The sequence below is a fragment of the Streptopelia decaocto genome, assembly GCF_964273445.1.
Source record: "Streptopelia decaocto genome assembly, chromosome: 1".
Lineage (NCBI taxonomy): Eukaryota > Metazoa > Chordata > Aves > Columbiformes > Columbidae > Streptopelia > Streptopelia decaocto.
The window spans coordinates 33177125-33194950 of record NC_138663.1 but is presented as its reverse complement, the minus strand read 5'-3'; the positions used below and the strand labels follow the sequence as shown (position 1 = coordinate 33194950).

The following is a 17826-nucleotide window of genomic DNA, read 5'->3' as shown; positions in this document are numbered from 1 at the left end:
GCTCCTGGGAGCTGCTTTTTCACTGTAATGCTTTCAATGTCTGGTGACTGTCTTGACAAGCTGAAAGGCTAATGATATTATCGGTCTGGAATTTGGTAGCAGACCAGAAACAGCTTTTTCTGCATTTTGTAGATGGTAGGGAGCACTGGCTTTGATTACAGTGACAGAAGAACACTTACTTGAATATTTGTTTAGTTTCTTTTGGGCAAAGAGAAAAGTTCCCCACAACAATATTCCTGTGACTTCAAGGGAGAAATCCCAACAAGGAAGGAGTGTTTGAATAGCCACCTCTGCCTTACCTGACAGACAACAGATAAATCACAGTCAATAAGAGAAAGACCATGGGGCCCAAAGCCTCTCCCATGGAAATCAGCTATAGACAGTGGAAAGGATCATGATATTGATATTAGCTGCCATCTCTCACAATTCCTTTGATGGTGTTGGGAGCTTTTCTGAAAGTCTCGGCTGTCAGCATGACAGCATTAATTGATTGAGAAGCTCTGCTTTTGTAAGCTTCTTTCCCTTATATTTGAAGATAACCATAAAAATGTGAAGCAGAATATGCTATACAGGCTGACTCAAAAAAAGTAAACCCAAAGAACTCCAAATACATATTTTCTGAGATACCCTCTGATTTTAAGCCAGCCTCATAATTTTCTGAAACCTGATTCATGACCACACAGAACTGGCAATACTACAGTCTAGCCCTGCTCTCAATAGTGGCATCTAGTCACTGTTTAGAAAGACCCATTTCAGGTCCCATTAAGATATGGAGTAACTTCAGAGTAAATCCCTCCTTGCATTCTTCCTCCCATCCTTCTATCATCCTTCCTTTCACCCATTAGGCAAAGAAGTAAAATTTGGGTTTGGGGTTGCCTCAGGGAAAGAGATTTTATTTCATTGAGTTCCTGCTTCAAATCCAATCCATCCAGCAGAGACCAGGGCAGGTGTAGTTGCCCTCCTCCCAGTTTCAAAGGTCACTTTCACCCTTGTAATCAGACTTGCTGGGTAAGTTGACTTGGCACACTGTGGGCATAGAGAACCTGCCATTCTCTACTGCCTCAAATCACTGCATAAAATGGCACTGAGGTGCACTTCTTTCTGTAAACCCAAGTATTGTTCTCTAACCTCAGGTATAACATGCTAAAGAGTGGGAGAAGTACAAATAGCTTTTGAAAAGTTATCCAAACTTTTTTTTCGCTGGTTGTGTAAACTAAACATGTCTAGAGGCAGGAACTGTTCATTGTTTGCTTATGAAGGCAAACATCTCTAGCCCTTCTGAAGTTCTGTGTAAGACTGTACTTAAAAAAAATATGTTTGTAATACTCTCTGTGAACTATAGTTTCCATTTAATTTGAAAAAAAGTTATCTATTTCTGTGAAGCACAGATTACTTCATGGCTGGAAATGGAAGTTTTGCACACATTCCTACTTAAATTACTGACAGTGCTTCTGTTTATTTTTGTTGGAAGGAAGCAGAAGGACTAGAATGACATTCTGCATCAATTTGTTTTGAATTCACCTTCCTGGCCTTGACCCTCCAACTTTCAATGAGCTCCTTGAAGACCCCAACAGATGATACTGGGCATTTTTGAGCATTCCTGGAAAGACTAGTGATATTTAATTTCTATTTTGATGGTAACCTATCCTGACAAATACAGTACATAAATTGTAGGTTTTAAAAAGATGCTTTGAGCAGGAATTCTGATTGCTTGCAAGGTACAGTTTCTAGAGTCTGCTCCTGACAGTTTGATTTTTGCTAGGGCTTGCAAAATTAATTGTGTACCAATTTAAAAAGGTTTGGAGTTTGAATTGAGTTCCACATATGAATCTTACCTTCTAAACTTTGAACCTGTAAATTAAGTTAGAAACTTCCATGAGGATGTCATTCCATTAGTTTGATTTTGTCTCCTTTAAACCAGGCTTCAGAAAAACATGAAAGTGAGGGAAGCACAGCACCACTGCGCATCTCCAGGAGCTTTGGAATATCATATTTTTGTTCCTTCTACCCAAATCTCCCCCATATTTTTAGTTATTTCCTTCTTTCCTCTGATATGCTTTCCTAATTAATATAAATTAATGCTGGGCCACTTTCTCAGTTATAGTCACACAATTATGATAAAAAAGGACAGAAAGCCATTAAAATCAAACACAATGATGGTCCCAGGACCAAATTCTTCTCTTGCTACAGAGAACAGATGTTTCTGTGCCCTGTTTCTCAAAATACAGTAAATCAGTTACTCTGGGCTTAGGTCTCATTTTCAAATCCTTCTGACTAAATTCAGTAAGTGTTTGAGGACTCCTCCACTCTCCGTATCAGACAAAACCACCCAGTATGGCACCCAAAACTTTTCACTTCGGAAATTTAGATCTACAGGCATCCACTAACAAGTTAAATTCTGCCCCGACTTCCATGTCACACAGTCAGGTAGGGTACAGCGGGCATCAGACAGAATTTGGCGCAGTGACTACGTTCCTGGTCCCTACATTTTGCAACCTGTAATGTTGTTCATGGCCAGTGGAAACCCTGCTGCTGACCTCAGTGAAGTGAGGATTTTACCCTACAAGAGCAGACTTCACTGGATCTGCTATTGTTAATAAGTTGGAGTTTCTAAATCCTGTGAATAATAAACTTCTGTATAATAGCTCTATAAAACTGTCAGAAGAGTCAAAGGAAAAGTAGCATGAGCAAGGAACCTATTCAGGCTTATAAAATTTGGCATTCTCTGTTCATCATTGATCGGAGACAGACAGTGATGTATGCAGTATTTAAATGGCAATACTCCTCATTTTGGTATCCTGTATATCATCATAACTGTAGAAGTCATTTGCCCCAGAAAAAACTATAGCCAAATAAAAGATGGTGTCAGTAAAGACAAGCTATCAGCTAGGTTTTATGCCAGTACTGATGAAATGTATGTATGTATGAAATACTGTATGTATCTTGGACAGCATCATCCCCACACCATTCTGGGAACTGTGATAGACCAAAATGTTAATTCTCTCCCTTGAGTTCCAAGGATGCAAAACTGTACCACAAATGTCATCTTCCATTCCATCTCAAGACAGAAGATAGATGTGTTTTGTTTCTTCTTTTCAAATATTCTATTCACATTTATTTCTTTTTACTTTTCGGTTTCTTTCACTCCTGGTACAAGTGTGTGGCAGGTCCCAAGGCAGCGTCCTGCATCCTGCTTGGGAGGACGTACAGGAAGAAAAATGTTATCAGTGCTGCCAATGTCTGTGCAGCATTTGCTTGGGGAACAAAGCTGGGCAGCACACACAGCTTCCTCCACTTGCATGGCAAGTGACCTCAAATGAGATGAAAGACCTCTCTGTCTTTGAGGTGACGGAAGTGTTTAAGTGCTTGGAGCTGACCTGCACCTATCCCATGCTAAAAAGTTAGAAAGCTTACATCTATTCACATTTTAAAAGACTGTTCCTCCAACAATAGATAAAGGAAATTAGTTTCTAAACTGATGATAACCGCATATAAGGCATTAGAGGGAGGGAGTCAGCACTTCTGAGTAGTATCACAGGAGTTTGTTTATAACTGGGTGACTCATTTCTGCTCATGTGACAGACTCGTTGAGAAAAATCCTCTCCTCACTCCCTCTTCTTCATCCACCTTTCAGTGCCCCTCAGTACTTTATCTTATGTGTAACATTTTGTCTGTTTCATGGTCAGCTTTGGACTTTCTCATTAGTTCATTAGTTCTCCAGCTCAGTAAGGTCACACTTGTAACCTTTGTTCTTGTCCTTGGAAGTCCTCTGTAACTCTGACATTCATCTATAACCGTGACATTAATCCTCGTCTCTCTCTGCTTGCTACTGCTCTTTCAACACCGTATGTGTTCCTAGTATCAAAATTTTCCCCCACACCTTCTACAGTACTCCTATGGCTTCAGATTCTCCCTATCCATGGAAATCCTGGCTTGGAAAGCTGCTATCATCCTGTTTCCAGCTTCCTTCTGACACAACCCTGTCACCCCAATCACATGTCTCAATCTCCTGTCTGTACTTCTGTCCATATAGCCACTGTTGGCCACCTTGCTGCCAGGCCACACAGCTGGCTCTTGTTGAGCTTGCTGTCCATCAAGATCATGGGGGCCTCTTCCACAGAGCTGCTCCCCAGCCACTCAGTCTTTACCTAATCTGATCATTAGTCTGATAAAGTCTTGTTCTCACATTTGTTGCATGTAGGTAGACTGCTTCCTCTTCCTCAGCACACCACAGATTCAGTGTGGCTGCAGATCTTTGTAGGACTGAGACCTTTGAAAGTAAAAATTTTTTTTGCAAGCACCTAATGCATTATCCACAATGTCCTGCTCTAATTTTTCATGGTTTCATTTCAGCTAATGTCCTAGCATTAGTGCGGCACTAAAAATACTACTCAATTTCTCACATTTAATTTCCATCACTGTTTGGAAAATACACTCGTTATATTTTTAAGTACATTTGGGCAATGGCCAAGTATTACAAACATAAATGTGAAATGCTAATTGATAAAACCAATTGTTTCCAAAGGGGCAGCTTTTTCTTTCTAATTACCTCTTTCAATTAATTTTTATTGCTGATCCTGTGATCATGTGTAATGCAACATCCACCCACTACAGGACTCCCTCAAACCCTCCTAATGACATTCCTTATGGCTGCCCTGTTAACGCCAACAACAACACTGTGTAATGAATATCAACCAACTCAGCTACAGGCCCTTTTACTCCTACTCTTCTCTTCCCTAACTGCAAATCATTATTTGTATATGAGCTGCTTTTGGTGATAACTTTGTCCTTGCCTGTCTCTACCATAGGCTGCTGCTGGAACACGGGGAGTTGCTGAATCACAGAAGAAAGCAAGTGGGTGGGAGTGTGCAGATGCCAAGGGGGCTACAGTCCCGTGGATGGATATTTTTCAGGCAGCTCACAATTAAAATAGCTCAGTGGCATGGCCCTGGGTGCCATAATGAGTGTGGCCTGCCAATAGAACTACTGAAATAATTTAAAAATAATAGTTACAAGTAATCTGCATCAAGCAGTCACTGGCTTGAGTAAGAAATTTTTTGCAAGGTCCCTAGGGAGGGCCAAACTGTTGAAGCATCAAGGGAAGGAGTGGTACAGGGAGAAATTCTGGTGGCAAAGTAATGTACAATTATTTCCCATAAATGACTTATGTACTTTATTGGACAGAATGTCAGCAACTATGTTCATAACTGTGACCTGGTCAGCTGCCTCCTCCTATGAGTTCCTCTGAATACCTGGATTTTAATACCAAAGTCCTCTAGAGGCCTAGTTCAAGTGCCGTAGGTACAGAAAATTGCCCTAGTCTTAAGATCTTGGCGTCTAATTTTAACCAGGACCATGATACCAGCATTTTTCTGCTCACATCTCCTGAAGGATTCCCTCCCAGGGGGATGCTCTGAGGTCACCCAGCACACACTGGCAGACATGATGAGCAGTGCTCTGCCCATTTACACAGCAACCTACCGGCTTGAGCTCACCCCTGTTCCCTGCTCAGTTTGATGGGCTTCAATCTCCCAGCTCCCAAGGGTCTGGGAGGGCCCTAGGACAGGGCAATGCAATTGCCATTCTGGGTGAGGGCACTGTCTTCTCTGCCCACTGCACTAACACCCCCAAAATGATTTAGATTTATACTGAAAATAACTTACCTTTTGCTTTTTACGATCACTCCTCTTATGAGTCATTTTTTTGCTTTCATCTTCATACACCAACACAAAGTCAATTCTTCGCTGTCCATCACTGAAGAACAGGGAGTCAGGCTTATCATCAAAATCAGCCTGGAAGGCAGGTAGGTTCAGTTAATGTGAGGAACTTTAGTTGTCCGTTCCTTATTTGCTTCCTGTTACACAGTAATTCAGTGAATAGAGAAATGCAACGTGCCACACAAAGATCAAAGAGACAACAAAAGTAGCACAAAGTAGAGTGGAGAAAAAAAGTTTGGGAGATCTCTGAATGATATAAGAACAGCAGAACTTTGACCTAATTTTGTTCTTTAGAAATAGCATATTAGCTTTTGGCAATGGGAGAAGCACTGGGATGCCGCACAATTCCTGAATAACACATCTCTCAAGTAATTTGGATGCTGACATAGATACAATGTTAGATAGCCTGTCTACAAGATATGTTGTTGTCTGACAGCAGTCTCAGAATTAGTGCGTTCCTATCTCTCCCCTTACCTGCCAGAAGTTTAAGCACCTCTGCATTTAAAAGAAACCCAAATCGAAAAGCCCAGTAGTTTCAGGCATGCCAGCATCCAAACCACCATTGCCCAGAGAACAAAGAACATGACCAGGTTGCAGATGAACTCTCAAAATGGACGCATCCTATGAGGATTTATTTCTCATTTTATTTGCAACATCTCAGATAGCAAAAAACATAGATGTATGTCCCACATCCATCATGTTATAATATATGCCAAAATTAAAAAGATTAGTATATCCATAAGCCATTACTTAATCCCTGGAGGGAAGTAGGATAGACTGTCATACCCATTAATAACATCTTAATGTGTTATTTCATGTGTGTAATGATACAGATGCACTGATGATGAGGGAACTTGAATTCTTGAGTAATGATTTTGTAGTTTCTTAGAGAACTCTGAGGGCATTATCACGTGTAACAACACCTCCTTTCAGGTAATATACAGCTGCAATATTATCGAAATCATCACGTAATGAGCACTAAACTCTCAGGTACTTGGCCAAATCTATACATGGTGTTAATGAAGGCAGTGTCACTGAAGTTGATACATATAAAATACCTGAAATGGGACTCAGCATTCCATTACACATGGTAAGATCTCCAAAACTGGCAGGATTCCCATACAGAACTGCAGAGGAGCCTTGGCTTTCAGAAGGCTGGGCAAGCAGGGTGGCCCAAGGATCAGGCCAGGCGAAATGACCCAGAATAATCTCTTGAACATGCTCAGTGAGATGGATTGAGAACTGGCTGGATAGCAGAGCTCAGAGGATTGTGATCAATGGTGCAGAGTCTAGTTGAAGGCCAGTAGTTAGTGGTGTTCCCCAGGGGGCAGTTCTGGGTCCAGTCTTGTTCAAACTGTTCATCAGTGACCTGAATGAGGAGACTGAGTGCACCCTCAGCAAGTTTTTTGACAATACCAAACTGCGAGGAAGGGTTGACACACCAGAAGGCTGTGCTGCCGTTCAGTGAGACCTGGACAGTCTGGACGACTGGACAGAGAAGAACCTAATGAAACTCAACAAGAGCAAGTGTAGGGCCCTGCACTGGGGAGGAATAACCCCAGGCACCAGTACAGGTTGGGGGTTTACCTGCTGGAAAGCAGCACTGCAGAGAAGGACCTGGAAGTTCTGGTCAACAACAGGTTGGCCATGAGTCAGCAATGTGCACTTGTGTCCAAGAAGGCCAGTGGTATCCTGGGGTGCATTAAGATTGTGACCAGCAGGTTGAGGGAGGTTCTCCTCCCCCTCTACTCTGCCTTGGTGAGGCCACATCTGGAGTACTGCATCCAATTCTGGGCTCCCTGGTTTAAGAAGGACATGGAATTACTGGAGAGAGTCCAGTGGAGGGCTACAAAGATGATTAGGGGTCTGAAGCATCTTCCTTATGAGGAGAGACTGAGAGAGCTGGGTCTGTTCAGCCTGGAGAAGAGGAGGCTGAGAGGGGATCTCATCAATGCTTATAAATATCTCAAGGGTGCATGTCAAGAGGACGGGACCAGACTCTTTTCAGTGGTGCCCGATGGTAGGATGAGGGGCAATGGGCACAGACTGAAGCACAGGAGGTTCCATCTTATTCAGATGAGGAGAAACTTTTTTACTTTGAGGGTGCCAGAGCACTGGAACAGGCTGCCCAGAGAGGTTGTGGAGTCTCCTTCTCTGGAGACATCTAAAACCCATCTGGACACATTCTTGTGTGATCTGCTTAGGTGAACCTGCTTTAGCAGGTGGGTTGGACTAGATGATCTCCAGAGGTCCCTTCCAACCCCAACTATTCTGTTATTCTGAGATACGCTCTGCCTTTGAGGGCACAGAAAAGATTCCCAGATGTCTTATCTGTGAAATTTCCCTGACAGTGCAGACCAAACTCCACGAGGGATGTCAGGTTCAGTTTTGGGACCTCCTGGATGTCTGGTCCACAGAAAGGCACATGGAAATGTGGTTATGGTGTCAGAAACCCCTTACATGCAGACTGAAATGTTTGTTCCTCAACTCCAATAAAACTGAGAAGAATGCTAGTCTTCAGTCAGGAGCACCCCAGTTCCAGAGAGTATACAGTGTTTTAGGAACCACATGTGTCAGTGTTTCCAAAATAAAATTGACCAGAAGTTTTATTCTAAACCTCTCCCTGTAGACTATTTTGTTCCTGTTTATCGGCTGAGTCAAAACAGTCAACCAAGATGTGTCTCCCCGTAATTACGACAAAATTTCCATATTTTAAATAAACTCACTGAAGTTTAAACTCACTTTTTTTTTTACATTATATGTGCAAAGGCTAGGACCTGCTGCAAAAAGCTCCTGTTAACGTAGTTGCTTCAAACAGTCTGAATAAATTCTTGGTTAGAACAGTTTTCTTTGAATCCAACCTGTGCCTAGTTTTGTGACAAACCTGACAGCAGGCAGCTGCTGACATACATGCATATATATATATATATACATATATATATATACACACATATGCTGACATACAGCCAATATACACATACATTGTGGGCTAGTTTCACAATCTGGCCTAGGATTAAGAAACTACCTAGGCAGGCATCCAATCAACATACAACTGCCTGCTGTGAATACTGTTTTAGAAAAAAAAAATGCTTTAAACTTTCAGGTGACACCACTAGACAACAATAACACTGAGTGTCTCCATCACCCAAAACAAGCCATGGATGTGAATTTCTACATTCTTGAGAGCTGGAGATGGCATTGTCCTGTCAAGCAATCAGGCTTGACCCTGGCAAGTTTTCCTCCTGCTGAGGACTAGCCATGGGTGTAAAATGCAGCCCTGCTGTGACCATTTCCAGTCTCATTTAAAACATAATCATGATGATTTCATGTTGACTAGATTTCCCTTGGGAGGAAAGCATCAATGAAAGCAGCCCCTATTAGGAGAGAGAGGGGGTGCGAGGAGGCAAGGCTGGCCCAGGACAGAACCCAGCCCCACAACCTTGGCTCTCCCCTGGGACCCCGGCGGGATCTGGCCCCCACTAAAATTGTTCCATGTTGCAATGCTGGAAATACAGAGCCCAAACCTTGTGATAACGAATAAGGAGGGGAAGTGTTGCTACTGCATAAAGCAGAAGGTTTTAAAATTGGGCTTCTTCATCTTCTGAATCTTAGAGACAGCATTATAATAACTTCTGCTTAAAGAGACAGAGTTCAGTTGTGAAATTCAAGCACCTGAAAGCACGAAAGCAGAAATAGCTTTGAGGGGTTTTTTCACTACAGCTTTTAACTCTTTTTGCTATATGATCTATCCACAGGATGAAAAAGAAAGAAACAGCAGGCAGCAAGCATCAGATTAAGTTTTGACCTAACAATTTTTGCTCATAATTTGAGACTGCATAACAGTGTCTAAATAATTTTTCATTAAATGTAGTCTCCTTTAAGCTTATGAAGGCAGTATGTAACAGCAATAACTATCTTAACTCAGTTGTCAATAACCAGATGCAAAGATTGCCTGTTAATCAATGTTCTGACTCATCAATTTACTTATATATATGTAATTTTATTCACAAGCATATACGTGTTACCATATACGTACACCTTTCTATATATGTATATATCTATATCAAACTCTGCATATATATAATGAAATATAGCTGAAAGATTAATCAGTATTGGACTGCATGAATCCAAGTACACAGAAGTTCATACTTACGAAGCCAACTTCTTAAGTGTAATTTCTATTGCTTTTAATCACAAGGGCATTGTTCAATTGACCTATCCATAGACACTTTATATATCAATAAAATAATAAAGAATTCACTCATTAAACTGGAATACTTAAGAGATCAAGACCTACACAAATCAATTGCAATGTAACATTAAATATTGCTCAATTAAAAGTAAGAAGTAAAATACAAAAGGGAATGTACAGTCAAGGTTCCAATAGCTATATTAACTTGGATGTTTGTTATGTCTTGTAATCCCTACTGGATAGTTTGTAATGAAAAATCATATATTATTCAACATAATTACCAGGGGAAAAACAGGGCTGGAAACTGAAAAGACTGCTGTACTCTGAAGTTAATAATTCCTTTGAGACAATTTAAAAAAAAATATGTAATATTATTTGACAGTATCACAAATGTTATTATCATACAAATGCACACAAGTTTGTGTGCATAGACACATAAGTTAATGGGGCTTAAATTCCAATATATAATTTTTCTTAAGTCTCAGTAGCAAATTATAACCCAAAATAATGAACAGGCCCGTTGATACCTCTTTGTTCTGGAAGAAACAAACACGGGGTCTATTTACTGCACTATCTAATTTTCTTAGCCTCAGCATAATCACATTTTAAGCGCTGATGGAGGCAATTGGTTGTGCACTGTAATGCTATAATAATACCCTGGTGGACAGCAGGTTAATATTGATTAACACCATTAATAAACAAAAAAATATAATACATTTAGCTGTAAAACACTAATTATATTTAGCACATACTCCACACCACTTTTGAACTCTCCAAGTGCTGTACAATCAACAGAGAGATGGGTAAATATTAGATGCTTTATTAACAGGAGGAATCTGAAGGAGGGGAGGGCCTGGCCATGGATAAAGCTTTTTAGAACACTGACGTTACACCTACGTGGACTAGCCTAGAGGCAGCACAGCCATGTTCATGTGGGTGTATCTCTGTGTTTCAGTTCAGAGCAGGGGCAGATCAGGTAGGCAGCAGTGGCCCTTCACTCCATGGAACGAGACTGGAGGTGGCCTGCAGTAACAAAAAGCCCAAAAATGTGTGTGATGCAGACACCACCTCCTCAGCACCAAATGCCTTGTTCTACAGACCCACTGCTCTGGTCCTCACTACCAGTGGATATACATACAGGTGGCAGGATCCTGTCAAAGCTGGGAAGTGCTGCACGAAAGGACACTGAATGTCCCCGGCCAGCCCTAAGCAGCTCTCTGCCATGTACACCCCTGTCTCACACATCTCCTCATCCTCCCCAACTCCGGTCCCTTATAGCTACCTCAGCAAAAGAATAAGGAGCTTCCTGCACTCTTTGCTAATCCAGCACAAGCAGTCATCAGTAAACAACATCTGCTATCCCAGCCCCCAGGACAGAGGAGCACTTGGAGAAGAGATGAGAAGGGATGAGAAGGGAAGACAAGCTTGCCCCTCCACACAGGGCTGCAAAGGCTGAGGTAACTGGTTTGGTTTCAAGTAACAACATCGTAGAACTGTCCAAGAGCCCCTTGACTCAGAGCTCCTCAGGAGGGAGTCTACAGTGTGCTCCTTCACAGGTACAACCAGGCCTGCTGGTATCTAAGGGGAGTTGCCGCGTGTTGCTCCTGAGACCTGTGCCTATAGTCATGGCTACATGTGGTGCCTGCAGCGCAGGAGATGAAAGGAGACCATGCTAGTGGAAACCTCCCTTCAGCAACAGCGATGCTCTGCCAGGGGAGGAAAAATGGTGGCATCACAAAGGAACCTGCCTTCACTTTTCCAGGCTTCTCTGGGTGTTATTTGTTAAACATTCAGTGGGAATAATAGTGGGAAGGGCAGCATGGAGACAAGCATGAAGGAAAATATGTGTACAGGAATTGCAGTTATTTATTGTTTACTACACCCTGAATGAGCACAGTATTGTAAGCTGATTTTTTTAAAAAAATAATAAGAGATTCTGCAGGAATGACTTATCTAACTGGAAGGATAAAATAAATGCTTTATTGTGTCTGCATGAGCCTTTGGTGTGATTGTCAATAGTACCAAATGTGATCATTACTGGAGGAATAAACTACTTGTCTGCGACCTCTCATAATTTTCAGATATGATTCAAAACAGCTTCCTGCAGCATGCCAGGGAACAAATCAGCACTGGGAAACGAGAGGGCAGAGCAGAGCCTGGGTAACATCACCTCTGCTGACAGGCACCTGCAAAACCCTCCCGTCAGAGCACGGCGACAGCCTTGCGGGGGATTCGCAGGTTACACTTCAGATGTGGGCTTTACGTAGGTGAAAATTGCAGAGTGCCTGTTTAGGAGCACAGTTATTTCTCTCTACAGACCTCTGGAAACTTCAAATCATGTAAATAAAAAGGAAACATTATATTACCAGGATATCATGAAACATAATTGTTTGTAAAGTTCTTTGAGATCGTCTAGAGAAAATGTTACTGAAATATATTAATAAAATTCTTCTTACTAGCACAGCTATGTAACAAGATCTTTTATTACTTTATGTTCTAAGTGACCAACAGAGACAACTTTCTGACATTAAGACCAACATAAGCATTTACTTCTGGAAGGTATAAGATATATATAATACATAAGATACTTCAGTAAGACATAAGTTTATATGCATACCACAAACTACTGTTGATCTGTCTCAGTTGGGCCATAAAACGGTTGTGCCTTTAACGTTTCTCCTTGTGACTCACATTTGCAAATAACAACAGAGGACTGCTTTAGTTCTGCTTTTAGCAACGAGACTGTTAGCAAGCACTTAATCAGAAGAAGATTGTTTATTCTTTTCCTCAAAATGCAGATAATTTTTTTATATGTAACAAACGGAAATAAACTGAGACTAAAGACACAGTAGAAAAATACGGGGAGTCATTACAGTCATTCATTTCTGTCAGTAGAAAGTGGTTGGTAACCGGCCAGGCATCGGGATGCCTCGTCCCCTGAGCTAAGTTTGGACCAGACACCCACTTGATTTCCTGTCTGAGCCTCACATTGCTGCTGCCTGCAGAAGAAGTTCCAGTCACTTCTGATTACAGAGAGACCAAACAGTCTTACTTTTAAAGAAAGGTGAATATAGCACTCCACTTAAAACCTGCTTTTCAGCACTTCACTTCTTTCTTGGGATGCAGGAGCTGGGAAATTCACTCTTTCTGACTTCCCTGAAGCTTTTTCACTGCAGAAATTGTATGTGTGGGGCACCAGTAATAGACAATTCAAATAAGTTTTCCTCCCCTTCTACAGATTTTGGCTTTAAAAAAAAAATATCTTACTGTTATATCCAAACTCAAACTATCTACCTATAAAGCAGATAAGACTGAAAAATGAAACATCTGAGAGCTGGAAAAGTCTTGAATTAATGCTGTCTATGTAGTCTTGTCTTCCTTGTACATGCTGTTTATGATACACAATTTAATTCCGCAACCATGTCACATTTCTATGCTCCTTGTAGTAGTTATGGAATACTCCTTATTATATTCATATTCAATGTCATTTTTGTTACATCTCATCTAAATAGCCCAAACATTTGAATTGGGAATTCCTTCTGACTATTCTTGTGGTACTCTTCTCATAGAATCTTAGTGTTTTACAATGTTGAAAAATGAAATTTTACAAGATCCCCTAGAAGTGAAAGTCACAATATAACCCCCATTTAATGTGATCAGGAGTGAAAGTAACAATAAACCCCCATTTTAATGGTGATCAGATAAGGCATGTCACAACCTGTTGACTTCTCCTAAATTTGGACTTTTAGCTTTAGACATCAAGATGGTGACATCTTTCCAGAGAGCTCAGCAATTCTCTCTCTCCAAAGAGCAATGCACTCACTCTCAGGTCTGTATGTGACTACTTCGAACTAATGCAAACAAGATCACAGATGTTTCCCTTTGACACTCAGGAAATACACAAAACCTGGATGTGACTTTTCGAGTCTTGCACAGAAACCCTATAGCAGAAGCAGGGATAAAATCCAATTATCTAGGACTACACTCAGTTTCTTTAGTCAGAATCTTTCATTTTTTTCCCTGCAATTTCCTGCCACATTTACACATTGCTGAAGTAATACAAACAACATCCTTACAAAGTTTGGTCTTCTTGGAGATTATTGTCCTACTCATGTGCTGAATGAGGCAAGGCTCTTGTGGCCAGCTTAGCATGTGATCCCATAATTAGAAACAGCACCAGAAGAAGAACAAGACCATTTCTATTAGCCAATAACTTACTCAGTTTTGGCTACTCCAGAGTGACTTGCAAAATCAAATAAAATTTCCAGAATACTTCCAGCTGCAAAATTCAGACAACAGGCACAATGCCTCCCTTCTATTCAATCATTTAAGTTAGGCTTCCTATTCAGTTTTAATTTCTAGCTACAATTAGCAATCATCCACTTCATGGATAGGCTCAGCAGATCGCAATTTTATCTTTCACACCTCCATCCCACTGAAACTGCCCAGTGGCTGACGAAAAAGACCTGATGTGGAAGGAGCAGAGCAGAAAAGATAAGAAGATATGCTAAAACCGAGCATAAATTACAACTGCTGGTAAACATGAGTAACCAAGAATAAAAATTTATTTTGACAGTTGATTTTCAGTAGAAATAAAAATAAATTCTACCAAGACTGCTTGGAGGAGGCTGTTCTAGCCACAAGGTATATGACATTCTGGCCGATTTGATGCTATTTCACTTGACATAAATAAGTCAATTTTTTTCATTGAACCACAAGGAGAGTCTAAGAAGGATTTTTGTAACATCCTAGTCAGGGCACACGGTTGGGAAATGAAAAGTCTTGATTCCACTTCATGCTCCAAAAAATGTTTAAATTTTTTTCCAGAGACTGAAGCAGCTTCCAATGAAAGACATCCTGCCACAAATCACTGCAGTAGGGGCAGGGGAGGTGAGGGTATCCAGCTCCCAGAAGGAAACTAATTTCCTGGTAATTTGGGTATTTGTTTCCTACAGCAGAGGCAAGACCAAACACCCCTGATCCATAATTATGATCTGTGCTTTTCCAGCTAAGCTGCTATAGCAGCTCCCCAAAGCTCTGGTGCACTTTGGTGCAATGAACATTGAATATGTCCCTTGATTTACACTGCCTTTGAAATGTCACTACAGAAATCCTTTGCCTCTTTCTTTTGTTTTTGTTTCCCATTCAGTTTGATATGAATCAAAATAGCTTTCAGTTTGGTGGCTAGGCTGAAAAATACATTATCTAAACAGCTCAAATCATAATATCTACATATAAGAAAGGGCAGGCTTAATCCACCCTCCTGAATTTGAATGCTAATTTTTCATTGTATTGTATGTTCTCCTAGTTATATAAAGAAAATGGTGTATTTCCTTAGAGATGGAGAAATCAGCAGGACCTCTAACTCCACAGTGATAACACAGACCTCCTCTATGCAAACTATAGGGACAACCAGTAGCAGTGGTAGCAGGCTGTCATTCCTGGGGGTCATTCTAGTAGAGGGCAGTGAAAGAGACACAGGTGTGTTCAGTTATTTGTAAATAGCTGATATTTTAAATGTCAGTGCCTTGGACTGTGCCAGCTTGCAACCAGACTCAGTTCTCATTACTTGATGGCACCATTACAGTAGTTTCTTGAATGATTTCTCTATGTGAAAACTGTCGTGAAGCTCCTAGGTGCTCAAAATGAATTGGTCCAATGAGCAATTCTTGACATTGGAGAACCTGTTTCTTTAAGCCTGGTTCTCCTGTAACACTGATCTACTTGTAGAAGTAGTTTTAATAGAAAACAGAACCTACACACACTTAAAGACAGTGACAATAACCTCTGTCATTAGAGTAAAGAAATGCAGAACAGACTTTTTGATTTACATGGAGTTGCTCTATAAGTTTAGGATAAGTATATAATTTTACACCTTTTTGAATCCAGCCTTATTGCTATCCTCTTGCACAATTGTGGACCACACTTGTACCATTCTAGGGGAAAAATAAAATTGAACTCAGCAGCATGCCAGTTGGGCATCAGGTTGGCAAAGCATGTACCATAGCCGGGCTTGTTGAGGCCAACTGGCCAGTCCTTAGAGACAAATGAGATCTGAGGCTGGGGATCTTGAGCTGGAGCCAGAAACCTGTTAGCTGCAGAAAATATTAGGCAAGCCGGGGAACCTGAACTTTGGATAAAGGGAATGGATACCTCCAGGTCTTTTTCCTTCTCGCCCCTTCAATCTCTGACTGGAGTAAGGAATTTCTTGTCTCCAAGCTTTCTGTAAAAATGAATCCTGAACTCACATGTTGGCCAACTAATACCTGGGTGTGTATAAATCTATAGGGCATGTGTGTTTATATGTAGGGTGTGTTCATAACTATTTATAGTTATATATACACAGAGAAATCCTATACATATGTGTACAAAATTATATATAGAGAGAGAAGGTGTATGTGTGTTTATCAGTTTATAGTGAACATATATTGGTCACTTTTAATTGAGTCCAGTGCCCGTGTCAACCTGCACTTTCACATCTGAGGGAATGACTTCAGATAACTTTAGGGAAAGAGAGATACAGTAACTCAGATTCAGTAACACAGATGAACTGCATATGCTGCAAATGCAGAGGAATGCTGGTCTTCTGGAACAGCTACTGACTGTTGTATATGAGAAAAAATTACAGGTAGTCATAGTAAAAGTACCTACCCATTCAGGAGTATGAAGGTTGGGCTGATCTGGCACAGTTCCGTAAGTGGGAATAATCACTTGTTTCAGTTCCAAGACTAAAAATAAATACAAAAATTTAAAATATTTTAGCATTTTGTGTTTATTTATTTATTTATTTCATGGTTTGTAGAGAAGTCATTTTATTGCACTTATTTAGTGTTTCAGAAACAGAATGTTTGTGTCTTATACTTCAGTTATAGTCAGAAGGTGGCAAGAGATCAAAAGATAAATTTCACCAGGATGACAAGCTAATGCTAGGAGAGCAACCTGATCAAGCTGCAGTGATGCAAAGTAACACTTTGCTAGTATGTGCTATTTAGTATTTCAGAAACTCCAGCCACACTCTAGCAGCAGTTATGTTTATCTTTTAATGAATAAGGGTACCAGAACAAGCTCCACTTGCACAAATAATGTTAGCTCATGCTGACTGTATTGTCAGGCAATAAAAAATTACAGTACCAGGGAATTCTTCAGAAATCCTAGAATGGGTGCGATACCGACAGTGGTGTTGTAACATTCTCTCTATAACAGGAATGATTTTCACATAATGTAAAAACACACCTACAAATGCCCCAGTGACTTCTCATCCATTTCCCCAATACCTGCTAAAAACCAACAACATGCAAACTGAATTGGTTTCCTAAAAATGCAGCCAAAAAAAATTATGCCTTGAAGAATGTATCTCTATGATACCATTATCAAGCACACAGGGAAAGCTCGTCACCACTGGATAATGCACAAATTCATACTAACAAAGCTGCTGGAAATAAGTTACAAAAGCTCTACAGTCATTGCAAGGAATTGGTTTTAGTTGCTTAACAAATTGGGTTTTAAGAAGAAGTCAGATAACAGCCTGAGGCTGAAGATAACATCAAGTGGCTAAAAGGAGAAGGCTGCTTTCTGCCTGTGCATGGCAGGCAGATGGAACCTGTGTGTTATTTTCAGATCCTTAAAATAGAGAAGTGTCTTAACCTAGTCTGTCCTGCACTGACAAAAGGGGCATGGATACCAACAGTACCTAAATGTTGTCTGGAAAGCATAGCCTCAACTTATCAAAAAATACTGTAACACTAAAAGAAAATCCCCAAACTCTAAAATAATCTAATCTATAGTTCTCTTAGAAGGATAGCTAAATACTCATTAGATCCAATGCCAGGACAAGCATAACTGAAATGCCTGTTTTGTTTTGCCTTTTTTTTTTTTTTTCTTAAAAACTTCATTGATATCTGGCCAAATTCTCAATAA

The 17826-nt window shown here is 40.6% G+C and overlaps 1 protein-coding gene across 1 annotated transcript in view; it reads right to left on the bottom strand.

Annotated features, from left to right (window-relative positions):
• ANO6 (anoctamin 6) overlaps nt 1–17826 on the bottom strand; it is a gene marked incomplete at its 5' end in the record, with an annotated part of 75763 nt that overhangs the window by 33271 nt on the left and 24666 nt on the right. The window contains 2 exons of the mRNA XM_082048292.1: nt 5664–5792; nt 16561–16637. Coding sequence (XP_081904418.1) covers nt 5664–5792; nt 16561–16637 — 206 coding nt within the window. The remainder of the gene's footprint in view (nt 1–5663; nt 5793–16560; nt 16638–17826) is intronic.